The sequence below is a fragment of the Poecilia mexicana genome, unplaced genomic scaffold (assembly GCF_051168715.1).
Source record: "Poecilia mexicana isolate PSO_F unplaced genomic scaffold, ASM5116871v1 scaffold_2, whole genome shotgun sequence".
Taxonomy (NCBI): domain Eukaryota; kingdom Metazoa; phylum Chordata; class Actinopteri; order Cyprinodontiformes; family Poeciliidae; genus Poecilia; species Poecilia mexicana.
In genome coordinates, this window is record NW_028263371.1 from 27,731,964 (window position 1) to 27,750,978 (window position 19,015).

Sequence of the window (19,015 nt, forward strand, 5' to 3'; positions counted from 1 at the left end):
GTATTGGGTGTACACAAATAATAACATGATTTATGCGCAACAAAAAGGTTGTTGATCTTCAAAAGAACGTCAGCGCTTCTAAACACAACATACCACTCTGACTAAACGTTCTCCCACCTAAACGTCATCCCCTCCCTAAGCAGCCGTCCATCCATTACCTCTGAACCATTACAGCAGATAACACCAATGCAGCTGACGGTTTACAACCTGATAATATATCAGCTCATGCTTCAAAAACAATGTAAGAAATGCAAATTTATGAAAGATTTGACCTATTCTGTTTGACTGTGCCAGTTGTAAACCACGCGGGAGAAAAACCGATTAATTTGAAGATCAAAGATAACCCTCAGACCTCTTTCCAAATATGTCTACCAGAAGGACCTGGCTGTTGTTTTTTGAGGGAAATGATAGTGTTGTGACAAGAACTTTTGTACGAGGAAAACATCAAAGACGAACTGAAATTCATTATGAAGCACAAGGATGAACAGTTGAAGATGAAACCTCCCTTAGATTGATTGGAATCGGTGGAAAATAATTTCTCCAGACGTGGTCGTGCCAACCGTGAAGGACTTTGATTCAAACCATGTGTGAGGTTTTGTTTCACCCAACAGAATGGTATTATTCCCAGTTCTACCAGTTCAATGCCATTAATAAATGCTACTTTTTTTTTTTTTTTTACATAGCCCAGGTATTTTTTTGTGTGAATTTCACAACGTAGAAATAACAAGACATCCGTCTGAAATTTTAGACCACAAAACTTAAGAATGAACCACCATCAGCCAGGATTGGACCTAGACGATGACCTGCATGCCAGCACGATTTCGTCAAGTCATGAAAAAGAATTTGCTAAGCCAATGCCAATTTCTGGAAAAGGAAAAGAAAAAATGTCTGGATTGAAGTGGAGAACTTTGCACCAATTGAAGAAAAAAATCATGTCAAATGAGAAACATTTTGGACAACTCACTTGTCTTACTCTCTTCTTAGAGCTTCCCACTCTGAAGATTCCCACAGTCTGCAAACCTGAAAAGAAAAGAAGAAAACAACAAAAATGAGCTTGAAAGCATGACGTGCGTAATGTTTGCACCGACTGCTCAAGTTGGGCATCTGCCCACCGTATTTCTCGATGTGCTGGCAGCAGCTGTCGACCACCCGGGGCACCTGCCGATAGATGGGGTTCAGGCTCAGACGTTTGTCCCTGTGCTTTTCCTTCTTGCTCTGCGTCTCGGCCGGCAGGGAGAGCTGCAGCGCCTCGAGGAGGCGGGACTGGTTGTCGTCCAGGTCTGTGATGGAATCCACAGACATGCCTCCCTGGTGGGTAATCATGCATTTGATTCAATCTATCTCCAGTGAATTAAACAAACAAAAACAAGCAGGTCCATGTTTGGGATTCGAGGAGGGGAAGGAGGACGATTAAAGCACTTTCTTACCCTCCGGCGGACTCGTGGTGCAGACTCGGGGGTGTTGGGTGACGTCGACTCATTGGCCGTCTCCGACGTGGAACTGAGTGAGGAGTTACTGCTGGATAACTCTTTGTTGGAGGGTCGCTTGGTGGCAAACTAAACAAAACATCCATCCAGGGTCTTAATTTGTGTTTTTCTCCATTGAAACCCGCAATGCAGTGGTTGGGAAAGTTTTTGTTCCCTTCCATATTGCTTGTTTATGTCTTTTTTTTTGTTCCCTTTAAATGTTTCAGGTTAGGCAGATATAAGTTGGCTAAATACAAAATGTCATTTTTAAAAGATTTTCATTTCCATGCATGGAATGTGGGATCAATGGAGCCAAAAATTGCAGGATCACAATCCTGCTACACATTTTCTAAAGAAACATCAGTGGATTTTGCGTTTTTGCAGTGTATGAACTCTGCAGAAAAACCTCCAAAATCCAGATTGTATCTTTAAACTCGAGCTCATTTTGCTTTGGTTATGCAGTACAACAAACAGTGAAGATACACCAACAAGTCAAGCTCCCAATAACTAAAAACCTAAATAAAAGTTTTGGAGTGACTTAATCAAAGTTCATTCAGTCCTTCTTCAAATGTCTAATATATATTGTTTACCATAAAGATGTAAATTATGTTTTGTTGATTTTTTTTTTTTTTTGTTTGAAAAATCCATTTTGTATTGACTCAATTATCTTTTTCTGGTATTAAAATCTGTGAGAGAGCAATCACTTCCCCCCCCCACAGCACAGCATTTGTACCTAAAAATTTCCAAACAGTAAAAGTCGGTGATTAAAGACCTGCAAAATGGATGACACAAGATCGGAGGAGTCTTTGTGCTCCTCCCTTTGCGGAGGGTCCAGGCGGTAGGCATCCTGGCGCTGCCTGTGCACTCGGTCGTTGGCAATGACCTGGGACAGGGGTATGCTGAAGGCCTGGGGTACACACTCTGCGGAGAGGGGGAAGAAGCAGGTTCTTTTAAATTAAGACAATAAAATGTCTGAGGCATGAAACTACCAAAAATAGTCCTGAAGATGGCAAGCTGAGGCTCTGTATCACATCTGTTTCGGCTTGGCCTTTTACGCAGACGCAATTAAAAGCACCAAAAAGCATGCTAAACGGTGTCAGTAAAAGTCTTGCGCAGTGATTAAAGCGCAACATCTGTTTTCCAAAATAATACATCAGAGGAAACGTGACGTTGCCGCCTTATTTTAGCGTTCTTGACCAAAATAACTTGGATGGCTTCCTGCCAAGTCATCCAGTACTCCGCCTGCCGGTCATTTATAGTGGCTCTTCAGGGGTCCAAAATAGAATCATGCAACTTTGTTTTAATCTTTTTAATCCAAAAGTACTGCAGACTGGGGGAAAAAAGCATAAACAATGCTAATACCTGGGTTTTTATTTGTTTATTTTCTTTATTTTTTGCAGATGCACACGCATTAGTTTAGAAATTTTTATTTTTTTTTAAATCTTACATTTCTAAATCTGTACGTAATTAAATTAATCAGAGTCATGGGGCACTTGCATTAAATGTCCGTGGGGCTTAACTTTCCTCTCATGCAAACCAAGTACTCGTATTCCAGACCTAAAGCTGAAGAGGATCTTTCTCGTTGTGTGCTTCAAACCTTTGAATATGCTCATAAAGACTAAATTCTATCTGGAGAGTGCTGTAACGCAAAATCGCAAAGCGCAGGTCTATGAGCGACGAAGAGAGAGAAGAAAAAAAAAATCCATTCCACAGCCACAAATGCAGGGCTGCGGTTTTCAGACGAGATGACGGCTTCCACTGTGACACCATGTGTTTGCTCTGGAGTCTCACCGCGTTAAAAGGCCTTACATAATTGCACATAAACACAGAAATGCATTTAGAGTCGATGCAGCTCCCGATTGTTGGATTTCACAGATGAGTCCACAGCCAAACCGCATTTCTCATGCTGTCAGATGTATCAAAATAGCCACGGGGGAAAAAGTTGGGCACGGTTTGAATCATGTAAATGCTAACGTGTGAAGGTCGGTGGGGATTAAGTTGCAGTTCAACAACAAAAGTGCTAAAAAAAAAAAGACCGTATGAAGGAATGTTCTGTGAATTATTTTGTTTACGGAGATGAAACTGGATCAGACTTCTGTGACGCTCAGCGTATGGTCAATGGTTCATGTCGATCTCCAAGTCTGTTCAAAAATCTGCCAGCCAGATTTCTGCAACAGAATTAATATTTTCCACTTGTCCATTTTGTTGATATCAAGGACCATGAAGAGAAGAATAAGTTTAACACATAGATGCATCTGAGCCATGTATGCAGTGGTAGAAAAAGACGACCACACCAGATTTATGACCCTTTCAAACTGACATACGTCTCGGAGGCACAAATGAATCACCTGACTTGTTATTCTCCTCAACATGAGCTCACATGTAACCCAACTGAGTATTTGCACAGCTGGAGTGGAGACGCCTCAGCGTCATTTAGGTCTAAAACTGGACTGAAGGAAATAATGTTTGTCCAATTACAGTACATGTATAAAATCTGTACCACTGGTTGGCTTTTGTGTCTAACAATTAGATACTTTGAGTTGTTTTTCAATCTTTAATAAGATTTAAAATCTGCACAACTCAACTAAAAAAAACAAAAACTGAAGTGGTCACATAAGTGTGGACAATCTTAAAACTTTCTAGAAACTCTGTTTTATATTCCTGGACTGCCTCTATTTGCATTAGGAGACTATTGGTGTGGTGCATTTTAGCTCTCTTCAGATCAACCCACAGATTATAAAACCAGATTTAGTTTTATGTTCTGGCAGGGCCTTTCGTCCTTCTGGTAAAATTGTCTTTTTTTTTCTTTTTGAAAAATGAAGCTCCTCTTTAAAATGTGAAGTGTTATCTTTGTACCAAAAAACCTCAATTTATGGTGAAAACATTTTACTTTGGTTTTGTCAGCACCTAACACATTTTACCAAATGATTTTAGGAGTCTAACTCCCTTTCAGACCCTTTTTTTTTCTCAGAGATTGGAGCTCCTGTCAATTTGTAATGTTTAAAACGCTTTGCTTACCTTTGTCTTTGCTCTTTTCTTTGGCTAGTGAGTCCAGCTTCCTTCTTAATGACTTTTTCCTCTTCTGTCCATCTGTCCCAGGCGGGGAAAAAAAAGCAATAAACAAGTAAATAAATCATGTGAAACAAATGGTTCCCATATCTTCGGGTTCTTATCTGACTCTTATGTTTAATAAAATTATGCCAGGAATGCAGACATAAATTAACCACAGGGGAAAACCATTTCATTGAACAGTCAGGTTAGAAATAGTATCTGCCACCACACACACAAAAAAAGAAATTGCTATCAAAACACAATTAGTGAGATTGCTTTTACAAACTCTCCGCTGTATCTTAACTTTGGTTTTTCAATGCCATACATGGTCATCTTAAAATTACCCGGGCTGTCTTCCTCTTTTGATCTGCCTTGACTTCTTATCGACTCATTAAAAACGGCAAAAGATAAACAAACGGCAACAGTTACGTAGCTCGGCACAAAATAAAAAATAAAAAAAGCAACACACGAGAAGTTCAGCAGCAAACGGCTCAGTTTCGGCTCACAATCACATGAGGATATTTGTGTTTGGATGGAAGGAAGCCACCCTGTCAGCTCCCAGCATGATAAATGACTCTTGGATCTGCTGATTAACAGTCAGGAAACTCTGGAAATGGAGACACAAGCAAGTTTCAAGTCTTTCAGGGCATCTTGGAGTATGATGTCATTTGTTGGAAAGCCTTTAACTCCGTTGTTTGTATTGGTGCTGTCCAAAACCGACTGCTTAATGCATGAAATCCCTTTTGGTTAAATTAGCATTTCTGGCTTGAGGACTTCTGTTTGAACCTCATGAGTTCTGAATAACAGTGAATCTCATTTAAAGTGCTTTGGAAAAAGAGTTATTTCCTTTGAGCTTCTTCATATTTTGTCAGAATACACTGACAAAAGTTAGTCTATCTGCCATAAAAGCAGTCAGAGTAACTCTGGAGGAGCTGTAGAGATTCACAGTATAGATGTAAAAATCTGAAAAAAGTTTACTTTCACATTTTATCCAACTATTTCTCACTAATCTGGATAAGTTGGATCTCTGAATGCTGCCCAAGATCCCAAATCTTAGGTTTTGTTTTTTTTTGTGATCTACAGAACAGCAAAGAAATTCTGGGTCTCCGTGACACGACACCAGGAAGGGACGGGGTGCAAACTGTGAGGAGAAACTGAAGCAGATGTAGTGATGGAGGCCGAGGGAGAACGAGAGAAGGGAGATAGGAAATGGTTTGGATTTTTGACAGATGGCTCCCAAAGCCGTACGGAAATCCCCCGAACCTCCACACTCTCTTTCTGCTCCAGACCTGTTTTGCAGCGCCTGCTGATGAACCTCCGCTGACTTTCTGTCTCATTGTATCGTCTTCTCGTCCGTTCTTGTCTGCCTTAATTCCGTCTTTCTTTAATCTGCTGTTTCATCTTGAAGAAACGCCAGAAATTCAGCCCTGTGGCGCTCGAATAAATATTATCTAAGAAAAATTCTGGGGCTGGAAAGCGAGCATTAGCTGAAATAGCCCTCACAGATGCGCACACTTGTCCATTTGAAATATTTCCCTCGCCTGCACATGGCAGCAGTCAGGAGCTCTGGAATTCATAAGCAACACAGACAAGTATGTATTAAATCATGGTGGGGAGAGGTTTAACCTTCAGCTGGAATGCAGAGCCCTGGATAATCCATTAGCTGCTCAACACTGCTGCTACGAAACTAACTCCAGCGCTATACAGCGCAGTGGAACAAACGCAGCCCTTAGCGTGCGTGACGTGGACTGTTGCAAAAACAAGACGTAATCTCCGAAGGAAAGTACGGAAAAATGCGACACTGAGGAAACCCAGAGATCTGGAAACATGGAAAAAAACCATATCCATTGATAAAAAAATAAGTTAAAGGAGAATATAAATTGCTTGCACCACTTGAAACCAGATCAAAGGCTCATGAAAAAGTTGTGAGAAAGCCAAAAGCCAAGTCAGCATATCAGAACCACTGGGTAGGATTACAACTTTTTTTTCTGGCTTTATTATGACTATAATCTCACCAGATTACGGCTTTATTTTTATTCTGACTTTATGATAAGTTTATTTTCATAGGATTACAACTTTTTCTTGTATTATTATAACTTTATTCCTACTATTACAATGTTTTCTTTGTTATTACGACACTATGATTTCATAATTATGACTTTATTCTCATATTACAACTTCTCATAATATTATGACTTTTGTTGTTTGACTATATTCTTGCACAACTACAGCTTCTCTTCATATTACAACTTTGTTCTTGTGGTTTGTTAAGCTTCCACACACTGATTTTATTCTCATGCATTTTTTTTTCTCGCAAAGCAATTATTTTTCTGTCTTTTCTTAGCCTGGTCCTAACACTGTTGTAATACAAACAACAACTATGTGGTTAAAAAGCGAAAGAGTGTCTTCATCAAAATGTCTGTTGACATCAAAACGAGTTTGGAAAGATGTAAAAATCTGGGAATCGCTTTGTATTCCACAGAACGAGTAGCAGAGGAAATGATTTCCATCTTGGAACCGTTGCCCCCCCTAAGACCTAATCTTTGCTACAGATGGATGACACACTCTTTTGCTTAAAATTGAGTGGAAATGATTAAATTTCTCCCTTGTGCAGTTTTTGACTCTTAGTGGGATGTTTAGGATGGGTAAGACCAGTGGAAAACCACCGACTCCTTCTGTATCGTCGTGTGCTAGATTTGCAACAATTGTTTAATTTTGTTATTTTCCACAAATATAGCTTTATATCTATATGAGTTAGCAGTTTTGATGAAAAAAGGAACAATCTCCCCTAACTGGAGACAGAGGCATGTCTCATAAGATGCCACGTACAGTTTTGAGTTCAGGATGCATTTTGCAATAAATGCCAGATTATCAAGACTCAAACGCTATAAATCATATCAGAAAAACAATGTGCGCTTTGCTCCTACCCTTTGGGATGGTTATTTGACATCCCAGGTCATAGTCCTGGAGTAAGCGGGTGTAGGCTACTTCCTGCAGCCTCGCTCTTTCCAGCTCTGACAGGCTCTGGACGGCGACTGGAGTCAGGCGTACGCTCCGCCCCGACAGACTGCTCCAGGTGAAATCCCCCTGGGGTGGAAACAACCGGGGGATGTTAAGACAAAATTAACAAAAGACTGAGACACAAAAGAAGGGACTAATGCACTTTCTGACAAAGAAGGACTTAACGTCCCACTCTCCTGGGTAGTTGAGTTTTTCTTTCCAACTCTGCCAGGATGCCATTTACTCACAAACAAAAGAAAGCTAAGCACTCAAAAGTCCAGGTGCTAAATAAAACAGGATTGTGCATTCTCTGTCGTCATTTTTCACCCCTATAAATCTTTCAACACAGATGTTAACTAAAGATATGTGATCCTTTTGTTGCCATTGTTTTCCATAATTGCACAAAATTATGATCTGTTTCTGCTAAAGAGGGAAAACGGAGAATCATGATGAAGCATTGATGAGGGGAAAGAATGAGTTTAAACTCAAAAAACACAAAACGATCCTGATGTTTGCACCTCACAAAGTTAGTTCTAGTTTTTGGAACTTATCTGAATAATTCCAGTGTCTGTTTTTAAAACACAATGGAAACAGTGGACAAATGGAAAGAAATTACACCGATCCTCAAAATAAGCCATTCCTAACTTGTATTTACGAAAAGATGCATACAAGGAGGCAATAAAAACATGTTTAATCAAAGTAAATACTCATTCATGATTTTATGGAGACTGAATTTAGGAGCATAATAATGAGTTGCTTGAAACCTAAAAATGGACAGTTGATCCTTCTCAATCTCCGGTCATGCATTCTTGTGTCTAAGTAAAGGGAAAGAGAAGACTTTGTAAAAATCCATTAATGCCTCTTTCAGACGAATGGCTTACCAATGTCCTCTAAATGTGTCTGTGTTTACATAATTTCATAATTTTGCAAGCAGACGGCACCCAATTCACACGGATGATGTACTTTTTTTTTTAACTAGATCTCCGAGCAGCAATCCTGAAAACCTGACCCGCAAATAAAAGAATGGTCACGAGTCAACAAACCGTGTTGCCGCCTTGCTGCATTTCATCCAGCACAGCTGTTCTGTGTTGTTGTGAGCGCATGCCTGTGTAGGCCATTCCTTATCGCTGACTGAGGAAAGCCTTTTGCCTCCTGAGTGACCTCACTCACGGCTCAACGGTGCACAAAGACGCACATGCCCTTGCACGACCACGAGTCTGCAGCGAAAGACAAGACAACAGGTCGGAGAAGACTGTGATAAGCGGGCCGCCGACCGTTGAGTCGGTTCCGCCCGGCAGGACGGACGAGCTTGAGTGAAACTGAGGGAATGCTGGTGGCGAGCGATGCGGGAGATTAAACGCAAGCGTGACTACTGGGCCCTGGAAGCCTGATTGACCTGTAGTGGCGTCCAAACCAAGATATTAGCCAACAGCTAACTTTGTTTGCTGTGTCATTCATACTGCACAGCTGATGAACAATAGTACATAGCTTGTCCTCTACATGCCTAGACTCTTACTCATGTGAGTTTTTCTGTACAATTCACAGCAGGCTGAAGCGACAGATTGATGGATCAGGGCATTTATCACATCTGTGATCGAAAACGAGTGGTGAAGTTGATGATCTTGAGTTACAGGTTCATCATTCTTCCAGTGCTCCTCTAGAGTTAATGAGACACTGTTTATGAGATCTCTGCAACTTCTGTTCCCAATGGGTGTCAGCCGGGGCAGGAGAGTTTGAATACCACAGTCTTGTTCAGAACTGCTCACAAGGTCTGACCGAGAGATTTTGCGATAGATCGGGCCCTTCTGATTGGTAGAAAGGATGATGTCTCTGTCTTTTGTAACAAAGGAATGACGCTAACCCATTTGTCTTCTGATGCTCACCTAATGGTAATGACTTACTGGGACTTTTAAAGAAGAACGTGGCTGGCTTATTATCATTGATGGCATAATAAACTTTAAATTATAGAAAAAATCTTGGTCTGCGCAACATTGAGGCCAAAGAACAGAACTATGCAAAAAACCATTGGGTCAGGATCAGAAGACAAACACCAAGATGTTGCTCTCAATTTTACTCATTACACATACTGTAATGTTATCTGAACTGACTGGTACACAATCTGTAAAAATATATTTTTTTATACTGAATAATAATCTAGAATATTGTTTCCCTTTTAAAGAATAGGTATGTTTGGATTTTCAAACCATCAAAATGTCGCAACACATATCGTCCGCATGGTTACATAACAGACAGAAAACAAAAACACTAAGCTGATTAAGAGCTCAGTTTCTTTACTCTTCTTGTAACGACAGCCAGCTACTATTATGTACATATTAAACAGAACCCATGATAATTAGTTTCTGGCTGTATCAATAGAACAAATGAGCAGCTCAAAACACGCATGCATGATAACATCACAGCCAATTTCCTAATATTGCACAGAGACCCATTAAGGTTAATGAGATCATATATTACTGGGCCACAAATTCCATTTAAAGACAAATGTCAGGCCACCGTGCAATGATGGCTCCGAAGGCATTCATTGTGTGAGATCTGTGTATGATGTGAAAGCAACCCGTTTGGATAGTTTGTGTGAGGACACATCTGACAAGCTGTCATTACAAGCTTCTGATTGTATTTGATAGACATGTTAAAAATCTTTGTGGCGGTGTCGTACCGCCATCTCGCTGTGTAACCCGCATGCGCCTCCCACCAAGAACAAACGTGGCACCAATCTGGGGTTTTTTTGCAACCCAAGTTGGCTGCTGTTGCAGCTTGAAAAATACAAGCAATCAGAGCTTCTCTGGTTCTAATGAAACAATCTGGGCACCAAACTATGATAGCTAGCATTGTTTCCAATTGAACAAAATGGCCTTTGAAGCTTTGTTATCCTCTCAACCAGCAAACACCGGCTAGTTAATAAGCTAACATAAAATTGCCAAGGTTTGTGTTGTTGCACATCAATAGAGAAATCCAACTTTTCTTTTGAGTCTACCTGCTTCCTTTCTTTTCTATAATAGAGCTTAAGCTTGGAGTTCAACAATGAATCTTAATAAGTGATAAAGGTTTGCTATTTATTGACTAAGGTTATCATTCAGTCAGAATCTCATCTTGGCTTTGGACTAGTCTCAAAATGCATCGCTTAGCTTTTACTTCCTTTAAACATAAAACCTCTTGGGTTGATTATTGTCAATCAATTTTATTACTTGACCAGACTAATTATAGAAAGCTTTTGAAAAATGGAAATCTCTGCTCAGAATCTTGTACACAATTCTGAAAAAACCAAGCTGTCGTTGCTGCAGCTATTTTGTGCTCCCATGTGACAAACGCTTTGCTGGAAAGATTAATAACTCAAACTGCACGCGCACCATGCAGTTAGATGACTAATGCCATCTGGAGATTCAGTACAGTGCTGCGCAGCATGTGGTTTTTGTTCTATTTTAGACAAAGGGACAAATGGCGCAAAAAAAAAAAAAAAGTCAGTTTCCATAGCAACATATACATACAGAAACCCAAAGGGCCAGGAAGTGAAAAAAATATTACTATGGCAACCCACTTGGAGGTCACACAAAGGCAGTGGGACGCATGTTGCTATGACGCACTGCTCAAATTATTGGACAACACGACAGAGATTTAAAACGTTAATGGCAAATGTTGTTTTAAATATGATGTAAATCACCTCTGGCATGAAAAGTGTGCCAGAGGTACATTCACATTTTAATCAAAATAAGTATGACGATAAATAATTTTGTTTAGGCAATTTTAAAGATCTGCTAAAATGGGAAAATAACTCACGAGGAAAAAGTTTAAATCTCCTGTGGTATTATATCTTATCTTTTTTCAGTCATGTTATCATTTATTTTCATAAGCCAACAGATGTGCAAGGCCTTATTGACAGCTAGTATCATGTTTTGCTTCGTTTTGTATGTTATTTTTAATCTGTTGATAAAATGTTTCTTTTAAGCCATAATAGTTGTATAGTTTCCTGTAGTTTTAATACAATCTTGCTTATAATAATAATTTTATATATATGGCAATAACTAGATAAACTAGCATGAAACACAAAGTAAGGGTGGGCGATTTGGACTTAAAATTTTATTACAATATTTCGTGGTATTATTTTGATGACAGTAAAAGTTATGCTAAACTTATTATTACCTCTTTAAACTTTTAAGAAGTGTGTTTTTTGAAGGTCAAGGAAGGTTACGGAGAAACTTTCTAACAGGGGACACTAAAGCACAAAAGGAGCTTTCCAAAATTTCACATTGTACTCGTGGTTTGTTTTCCTCTGCTTTACGTTTTGCAGCTGGTTTTAAATGACCCTTGAGCAGAGATTTGGAATCATAACACTGAGCTGCAGGAATGTACAAGTATGTTCCAACGCTGCTTCTTATTTCTTTCTTTCTGTATTGTTTGTTTTTTGCAAGTTGGCTTTCACACATGCATGAGTAACTCAATAATACATGGATTTTACTGACCTGGAACCTCCCCAGCACTCACATCTGCTTGTAATTACTGACCATCTCGCCCTGCCAGCTAGTGATGATAGTGTGTGCTGCAGTGTTTGTACACTTATCTGTCCCAGATTCACAGTTAATAGCCTTTTCCACCTGTTTTTAAACTGTTGAAAGGAAAACAAGCACATTTTTTGGATCCATGTTATGCATGTTAAAAAACTCCTTGCAGAAGCAATTTATCTGTTTTTTTTTTAATTAACTCAAGAATGTTGAGGTTATTTAACCCAAGAATATGAGGTCATACCGTCGCTTTGGATGACAAAAACAGTCTGACTTTCTGAATAAGACTTATCTTCCATTTTATAATAGTGTGTGTATACTCCATTATGACAACACCATGATTAGCATTGACCGCTGATGATTACTGCAGGGCTCCAGAGCCCACACAAGCTGATGTGACTAATGTTAAAATATAAAAAAAACATTTTTATGATTTTTAGCATAATTGCTTTAGAATAATTTTTTTTATGAGGATAAAAACTCTTGGAACCTTCAGTGGATTATTGCATATTTGTTACAGATCTTATGAAACACAGTTTGTGATTCATTAGTTTGTCTCTATTTATGTAAACTAAAAACAGGAAGTCCTAGTTTTCTCAAAAATATTGCCAAATTCCTTTATATTCTGGTTATTGGTAACTGTGCTTATCTTCCCATCTCAAAGCTGCAATGTCAATAAAAAGACATTTAGTCATAGCACTGACCGAGACCCAGGCCATTTACAAAAGGAAAATGTTGAGTGGATTAGTTTTGGATTAAAGGCATTAGAGTGGATTAAGTGTTACTAATTCATGAAATGTACATTTCCTGAAGATTTATCATTGTGAAATACTCTAACCAGCATACAAAATGATATTGGCATTGAAAAATATGTGGCTTTAAATTGTGCTAAATTGACTGTTGTGGAGAACACTGACGAAAAAAGCACTTTATAAATTCAGAGGAGTAGAAAATGCAGGAACTTTAAAACCTTCAGTTAGCAGGGCATCAGTCTCACAATACTGGGGCAAAAGTAAAAATGCTATGTAGATCCTATTGCTTTAACTTTCTAATCATTTTCCAAAATAACCTAACAGAATCTATTTTTCATGACTCATATTAATAGTGTTACTGTTTATATGATTCGGGATCAATTTAGCACATAATGTGCTTTGTTTGATAGAATTTACACACCATGCACAACTTGATTTAGCTTCAATTCGACAAGATCAGAGAGTAATTGCCTTCAAAACATACACAGTGCACTTAAAATGTCTGTTTTAATGGCTGTTTAACAGACCCAGCAAACACCGTTTTTATTTGATTCACTTTAAATTTCTTCTAGATGACATCGGCCGAGGCATTAGAGTAGATTTACATGATGTCAACACGAGCTGTGAAGCACTTAAAAACGAAGGTTTCAACTTTCACCACACATTGTTGCAAAAGCTCCCTTTGCATTTAATGAGTCCTTGCTGGCTTGGTGACAAGAGTGAGCAACTTGGAGTGTGTGCTCCAGCTACCCCCCACCATCACCACCCGAATCACTGGCAAGAACATCTAAAGCCTCAGGCGGACTTCAAACATCTCCTCAGACAGAATAATGCGAAGGGCCTGCGGCAATAATGAGGGCCGAGATTCGAGAATTAAAGCCTTGCATAATTGTTACATAAGCAGCAAAAGCGAAGGAAATTGATGCATCAAGACCCGGCCGGAAAGTGGAAGGAGAAGTTGAGGAAGTGCATGGGCTTTGTGTGTTTTGTGGTGCTGTTATCTGCGCATGACAGGCCAACCACTGATAACATACGAAAATATGTTGAAGCATTCTCTTAATCAGCTGTCACTGGCAGCTGATGGGATTATGTTAGAGACATTATGGGATTAAAAACAATGAAACGAACCAGGTATTCCCAGTGAAACCAAATTTGGCTTGAGGTCCATGAGGTGGTGGTCCACCTCATGGACCACCACCACTGTTGAACCCTGCACCTAAGACTGTAATAAGCTGCTACTGGGATCTCAGCATAGAAATTGTGTGCATGCTCAAACAAGTCAAGAAAATTTTACATCACTCATATTGAGTCACAAACTTTATTCCTGTCTACATCCTGAAAAAGCCAACCCGTAACCCAGTATATAAATAGGAGGTGTGACTGTTTTCAATAATTCAAACTTGTATGTTGCAGTTATTTTTGCCTGAAGCTTGTGCTGTTTTTTTTTTCTTTTTTTTTTCCTTCAATGCATTACAATTGGAGCCATCAGTGACTTGTCTTTGAGCTCTGAGTGTGTAAAAGGGTGTTTGAGAGCCTGATGTCTGCTCTGGGATTCTGTGGTATGAAATTGAGGTCAAAACTCTGTGGAAGCCGAACCAATGCCAAACACTTCTAAACCAATTACCACTCCTGGCTTGTAGCCAACACAAGCAGTCAACAGTCATCTACAGAGGATAAATGGAGAAACAATCATCAAAGCCCCCACTTTTTATTTAGCATTTTTGAAATCATATTTGTATGAAAATGTCCTTTTATATTTTACACATCAGCACTGAGGATATTACAATTACAGCAGCAAGAGACCAAACACCAGTCATGTGAGTTTGAAGCAGTTTGTGTTCCCAGAGAATTTGCAAGACAATATCTCCCAAATGTGCCTCTATAGACGGAAGAATCTAATGCAAACTGAATAAAGAGCAGGCCTCGGCATTCGAGTCGAATTAATCTGTCAATCAGTCAAAATAATTACGTAAGTGGACCCATGGGTATAAGGTTCCCATCAACTTTTTGCAGCCCAAATGTTATGCCATGCTAGCACCGTGAGAACTGGCTCTTCCGCGCGCGCGCGCACACACACACACACACACACACACACACACACACACACACACACACACACACACACACACACACAGATTTATATGCCTGGGCAAAACAGAAAACACTCCCAGCAAAGTAGTGTGACCCATCGATGCAGGAATGTTTTAAAAAATTTGATTCAAAGATTAGCCCAAAAGGCTGCGATGTGTCAGCCCCCGGATGTTAACCTGGAATCTAAATCATCCTATCTTATCTATTTTGACCCGACTGTGAACGGAAATATCCAGGCAATTGAAATACTTTCAGCTCCAGTCATGCTTCCTCGGGTTTCATCTTCAGGCTCTGCAATGCGCACAATCTAAACACCTTCAAGGCTGAGAGGTTTCTGACTTTCAGCTGTCGACATATTTATGTGGCAAGCATAAAAAAAAAAAAAATTACATCGACGAAATTCACCACTTGATCTCAAGCCGTCCGGAGCGATGACGGACGGCTTGTGTTGTTGTTGGCGATGTGCCAACAACACACCCGGTGTCGTGTTTTTCAGCTGCCATTAAAAGCACAGAACAAACTGTCCAATTTGTAGAAATTAGCCTCTTAAGCTCAAACGTAACATTAATGTCGTTTATTTGGAACAGGTACCATCTTCTAAAACACGACTTTAGCCAGAAGCCTGACATTTCACGACAAACTCAGCCGTGCACAGTCTTGCATGTAGGCGTGTTTTTGGATCTGGTGGTATTTTTTGAGGAAACGGGGCTACAACTGTCATTCATGATAAGGCTAACATCTCTCTGAAGTGCTTCAAACGAGCGCTTTTACATGGTAAATCCAGCAAGACGAACTGTATGACCTCACCCTTTCAGCAGCTGTGTTTAAACAAACTTCCATTTCCACATAGCTTGGATGCATTCAGACGAGTGATGGTTTTTCATGGATATGAGATTATGTGTTGATCCTCTTAGGGAATTATTTATTTTTCGCACCACTGGCAAGAACAGAAGCTTAAAAAGATGCAACACAATTTCGTGGTCTTGCCTCTGCTTTTTTTTCTTTCTTTTTTTTCTCCACCATATCCTTTAGATGCAATAAGATCAGAGTGAGGATTCCATAAAACTCTTTATGTCCCACGTAAGTTCTGGGTTAATCCTTTGAGGTAGCTGAAGAGCAGGGATTATAAAACGTTAGGTCTGTTCCTCAGAATCCGGATGATGCTGGTGATGAAAATGACAGAGTGAAAAATAGAGGTGGTCACTTTAAGACACACAGGCTAGTATTTTCTTCTGCTTTTGCTTTGTCACAAATGTTTGAGATCATCCTACTAATCAAATAAGACACAGACAACCACAACAAATAGAAAATGCAGTTTTCAAATCATTTCATTTCATATGAAAAACTTTGCAATTAAGTCTGGACTTTGGATGGACCACTCCAAATCTTTTGTCTTGCTTTTGAGCCATTCAGAGTTTATCCTGCTGGTGGGCTTTGCATTATTGTCCCGCTGCAAAACGGAAGGATGTTGGTCAGACATTTTATCAAAGAATTTTGATAAAAATCTGGACTTCCAGACTGGCAACGATGAGCTAAGATAGTCATAATGTGTTTTTGAAATTTACTGAACGTTGTCGAAAGTGTTTTATTTTTGATTTTACAGCTCTGGCATTAATCAGACTTGGGTGTGACTCGTGAACCTGAAGTCACATTATGTTTCAAATAATGTGGTCGATTAGGAGTGTCGGGCGGGGAATTACTTTTTGTTTTTTGACTTAAAACATTTAGTGAGCGGCTAAATGCTTTTTCCACAGCACTTAAAAGGCAAGCAAGAAAAATTGTTGCGACAGGAACCTTTTAATATGTGCTAATGTGCTAACAATGCAACAAGAACACTGTTACCCTAAGCAATTGTGCTTTGGCTGGGTCTCAACATCCTTAAAAGTAAATGTGTAGAAAAAAAGGCTTTTCAATTTCATGCTGTAATGACAGCTTACAGTTTCAGCTTGTACCACAGACAAGACTGGAAAAAGTTTAATGTGGCAGATTATTTCTTTCACAACGACTAACCAACCAACAAGTAATATATGGCAACAATGTACAGAAGTTATAAAGTGACAAAACTTAACCTACTTAATTGTTTAGTTGCATAAGAAGCTACCAAACCAAATATTTTCTCTCCAGCCTTCAGCCAATTATAATAGTGTTTCTTTTTTTTTTGGAGCTAGCTATGCAAACCGCTATTGAGCAACTGAAGGCTTATTTCACCCAACGAAATGACTTTTTCTACTCAATAGGTAGTTTTTGCATAAATGACGGTGGCTGGTTGAGCATGTCCTTCTACTGGCATTCATCCAACCAAAATGCAGGAAGACACCACTGCTACCAACTGCGCGGCTCATCTGTGAAATCTGTTAAGAGAAATGAAATTAGCAATTTAAGAGCTTCAGCCTCGTTTCAGTTCAGGAAGTTTTAGCCAAGTGCGACTTCCTGAAAACCCTCACCACACCCGACACGACCCAGGGCAGCTTTGTTCTCTCTGCACAGTAGCTATGACTGTGCATGTGTTTATATGCATACGGGTCTGTGCACGTGTAACAGAGGTCACTGGCAGGGCAGCTGGTCTATTATTGATTTCCTGACGGAAAGCGAACGAACACAATGCTTCACTGTAGCCGTTCTTTGCAACACAACCAGACAAACTTTAACTGATCACAATGTGAGTGTGTGTCTGTCTGTGTGTGTGAAAAGAAAGCTGTGTGTTAACAATGCCTAGTAAAGAACAGTTAAAGTAGGTGCTAATAGGTGCTAATGGGCTGTTTAATGGACATGTTAAGCTATTTATTACCTTCCCACATTCAGTGCTTGATGAAAATCTTCAGCTCTCAGTCAGTGGATTGGTATCAAAAGCTTGGCTTGTATTTGGTTTGATTGGGAGTCTAGACCCAAGGTATCTATGGAACATGAATGTGTTATTAATCAAAATATATTCATCTGCGCCATCATATCTGGTTGTTAGTGTTGATAGACGTTGACATGGCAAAGTGATCAATGAAATGTTTTTTTTTTTGGTGCTTCATAAGGATAGAATCTCTGCTCTATTAAAGGAGTTTGGATCAATTCTCTGGTACAGTCCTTGTACCTGACAGTGGTGACATATGTTACATATTTTTTGACAAAACAAGACAGAGTGGTGCACAAAATATATATTTGAAATAGGCTGCTAATGTATCAAAAGCCAGGTAGCAGGATAAAGATATGATGGATGACTTGATTCTACTCCATGCTGTTGTAAGAAATTCATATTAAGGTTATAAGTTAAGATGAAAAAGATCACATAGTGTCCTCTAATGGTTCCAACCACTGATACAAAAATGTAATTTGGCCTCCATTTACATTTGCACAGTGATGTCCAGTTGTGTAAATATTTCCTTAGATCAACAGGTTTGTTGAAATCAATTTTCACACATTCTGGCAGTGCAAAAAGGAGAGAGGAAACAGCCTTTGTGAATAGACAGGGTGAATTAATAAAGAGTGATTATGTGTTTGGTAAACAGTCACTGAGCCACGGTGAGACGAGCTCGTGAGTTTGAACGGCCACAACAGACTTGTTGATCCTCACATGTCACCCACTGCCTTGAGAGAAGCTAATCCAACTCTAGGAAAAGACCCTCTGAAATCCTGGGACGCACACACACTCACACACACACACACACACACACACACACACACACACCCCCACACGCGCACACACACACACACACACACTATGCACGTGCACTGTCCCTACTACTCTAAATACGTGTGCGATTCTTGACCTAAATATCTGTGTTATTCTTGGCATCATCTGCATTGCTCTGTGTCTGGACGGTTCCCTCAGCGAGGCTCTCTGATATGTCACCCGGCTGGAAATTTGACTTCCGACTTCCTGTCTGTCAGCAAACCTGGTTGATGCCATCTGATCAGTAAGACTCCAACATGTCTGACATTTCATGTTCTCTACAACCCTGATGATTTGATTTCATGTCTGGCAGGCAATCAAATTGTCAGACATGAAAGTCATAGACATGGAAATCATGTCAGATCATCTTTGACAGTCTTCACTCACCATCATGGTCATTCAGACAGAAACAATGTTTACTTATGCTTTACACCTTGAGGCCATCTCCCTACCTTTATTAGCAACATTATAATAAAT

At 39.6% G+C, this 19,015-nt stretch overlaps 2 protein-coding genes across 4 annotated transcripts in view; one reads left to right on the top strand and one right to left on the bottom strand.

Annotated features, from left to right (window-relative positions):
• LOC106917008 (MSL complex subunit 3) overlaps positions 1–19,015 on the top strand; it is a 193,549-nt gene that overhangs the window by 133,409 nt on the left and 41,125 nt on the right. The window lies entirely within an intron of this gene.
• The window catches only part of LOC106917006 (rho GTPase-activating protein 6-like), a 57,261-nt gene that overhangs the window by 6,028 nt on the left and 32,218 nt on the right, over positions 1–19,015 (bottom strand). For both annotated transcript variants that reach the window (XM_014985661.2, XM_014985663.2), the window contains exons 2-7: positions 7,445–7,604; positions 4,485–4,556; positions 2,239–2,387; positions 1,428–1,556; positions 1,113–1,308; positions 965–1,020 (exon numbers count right to left, since the gene is read on the bottom strand). In XM_014985661.2, coding sequence (XP_014841147.2) covers positions 965–1,020; positions 1,113–1,308; positions 1,428–1,556; positions 2,239–2,387; positions 4,485–4,556; positions 7,445–7,604 — 762 coding nt within the window. The remainder of the gene's footprint in view (positions 1–964; positions 1,021–1,112; positions 1,309–1,427; positions 1,557–2,238; positions 2,388–4,484; positions 4,557–7,444; positions 7,605–19,015) is intronic.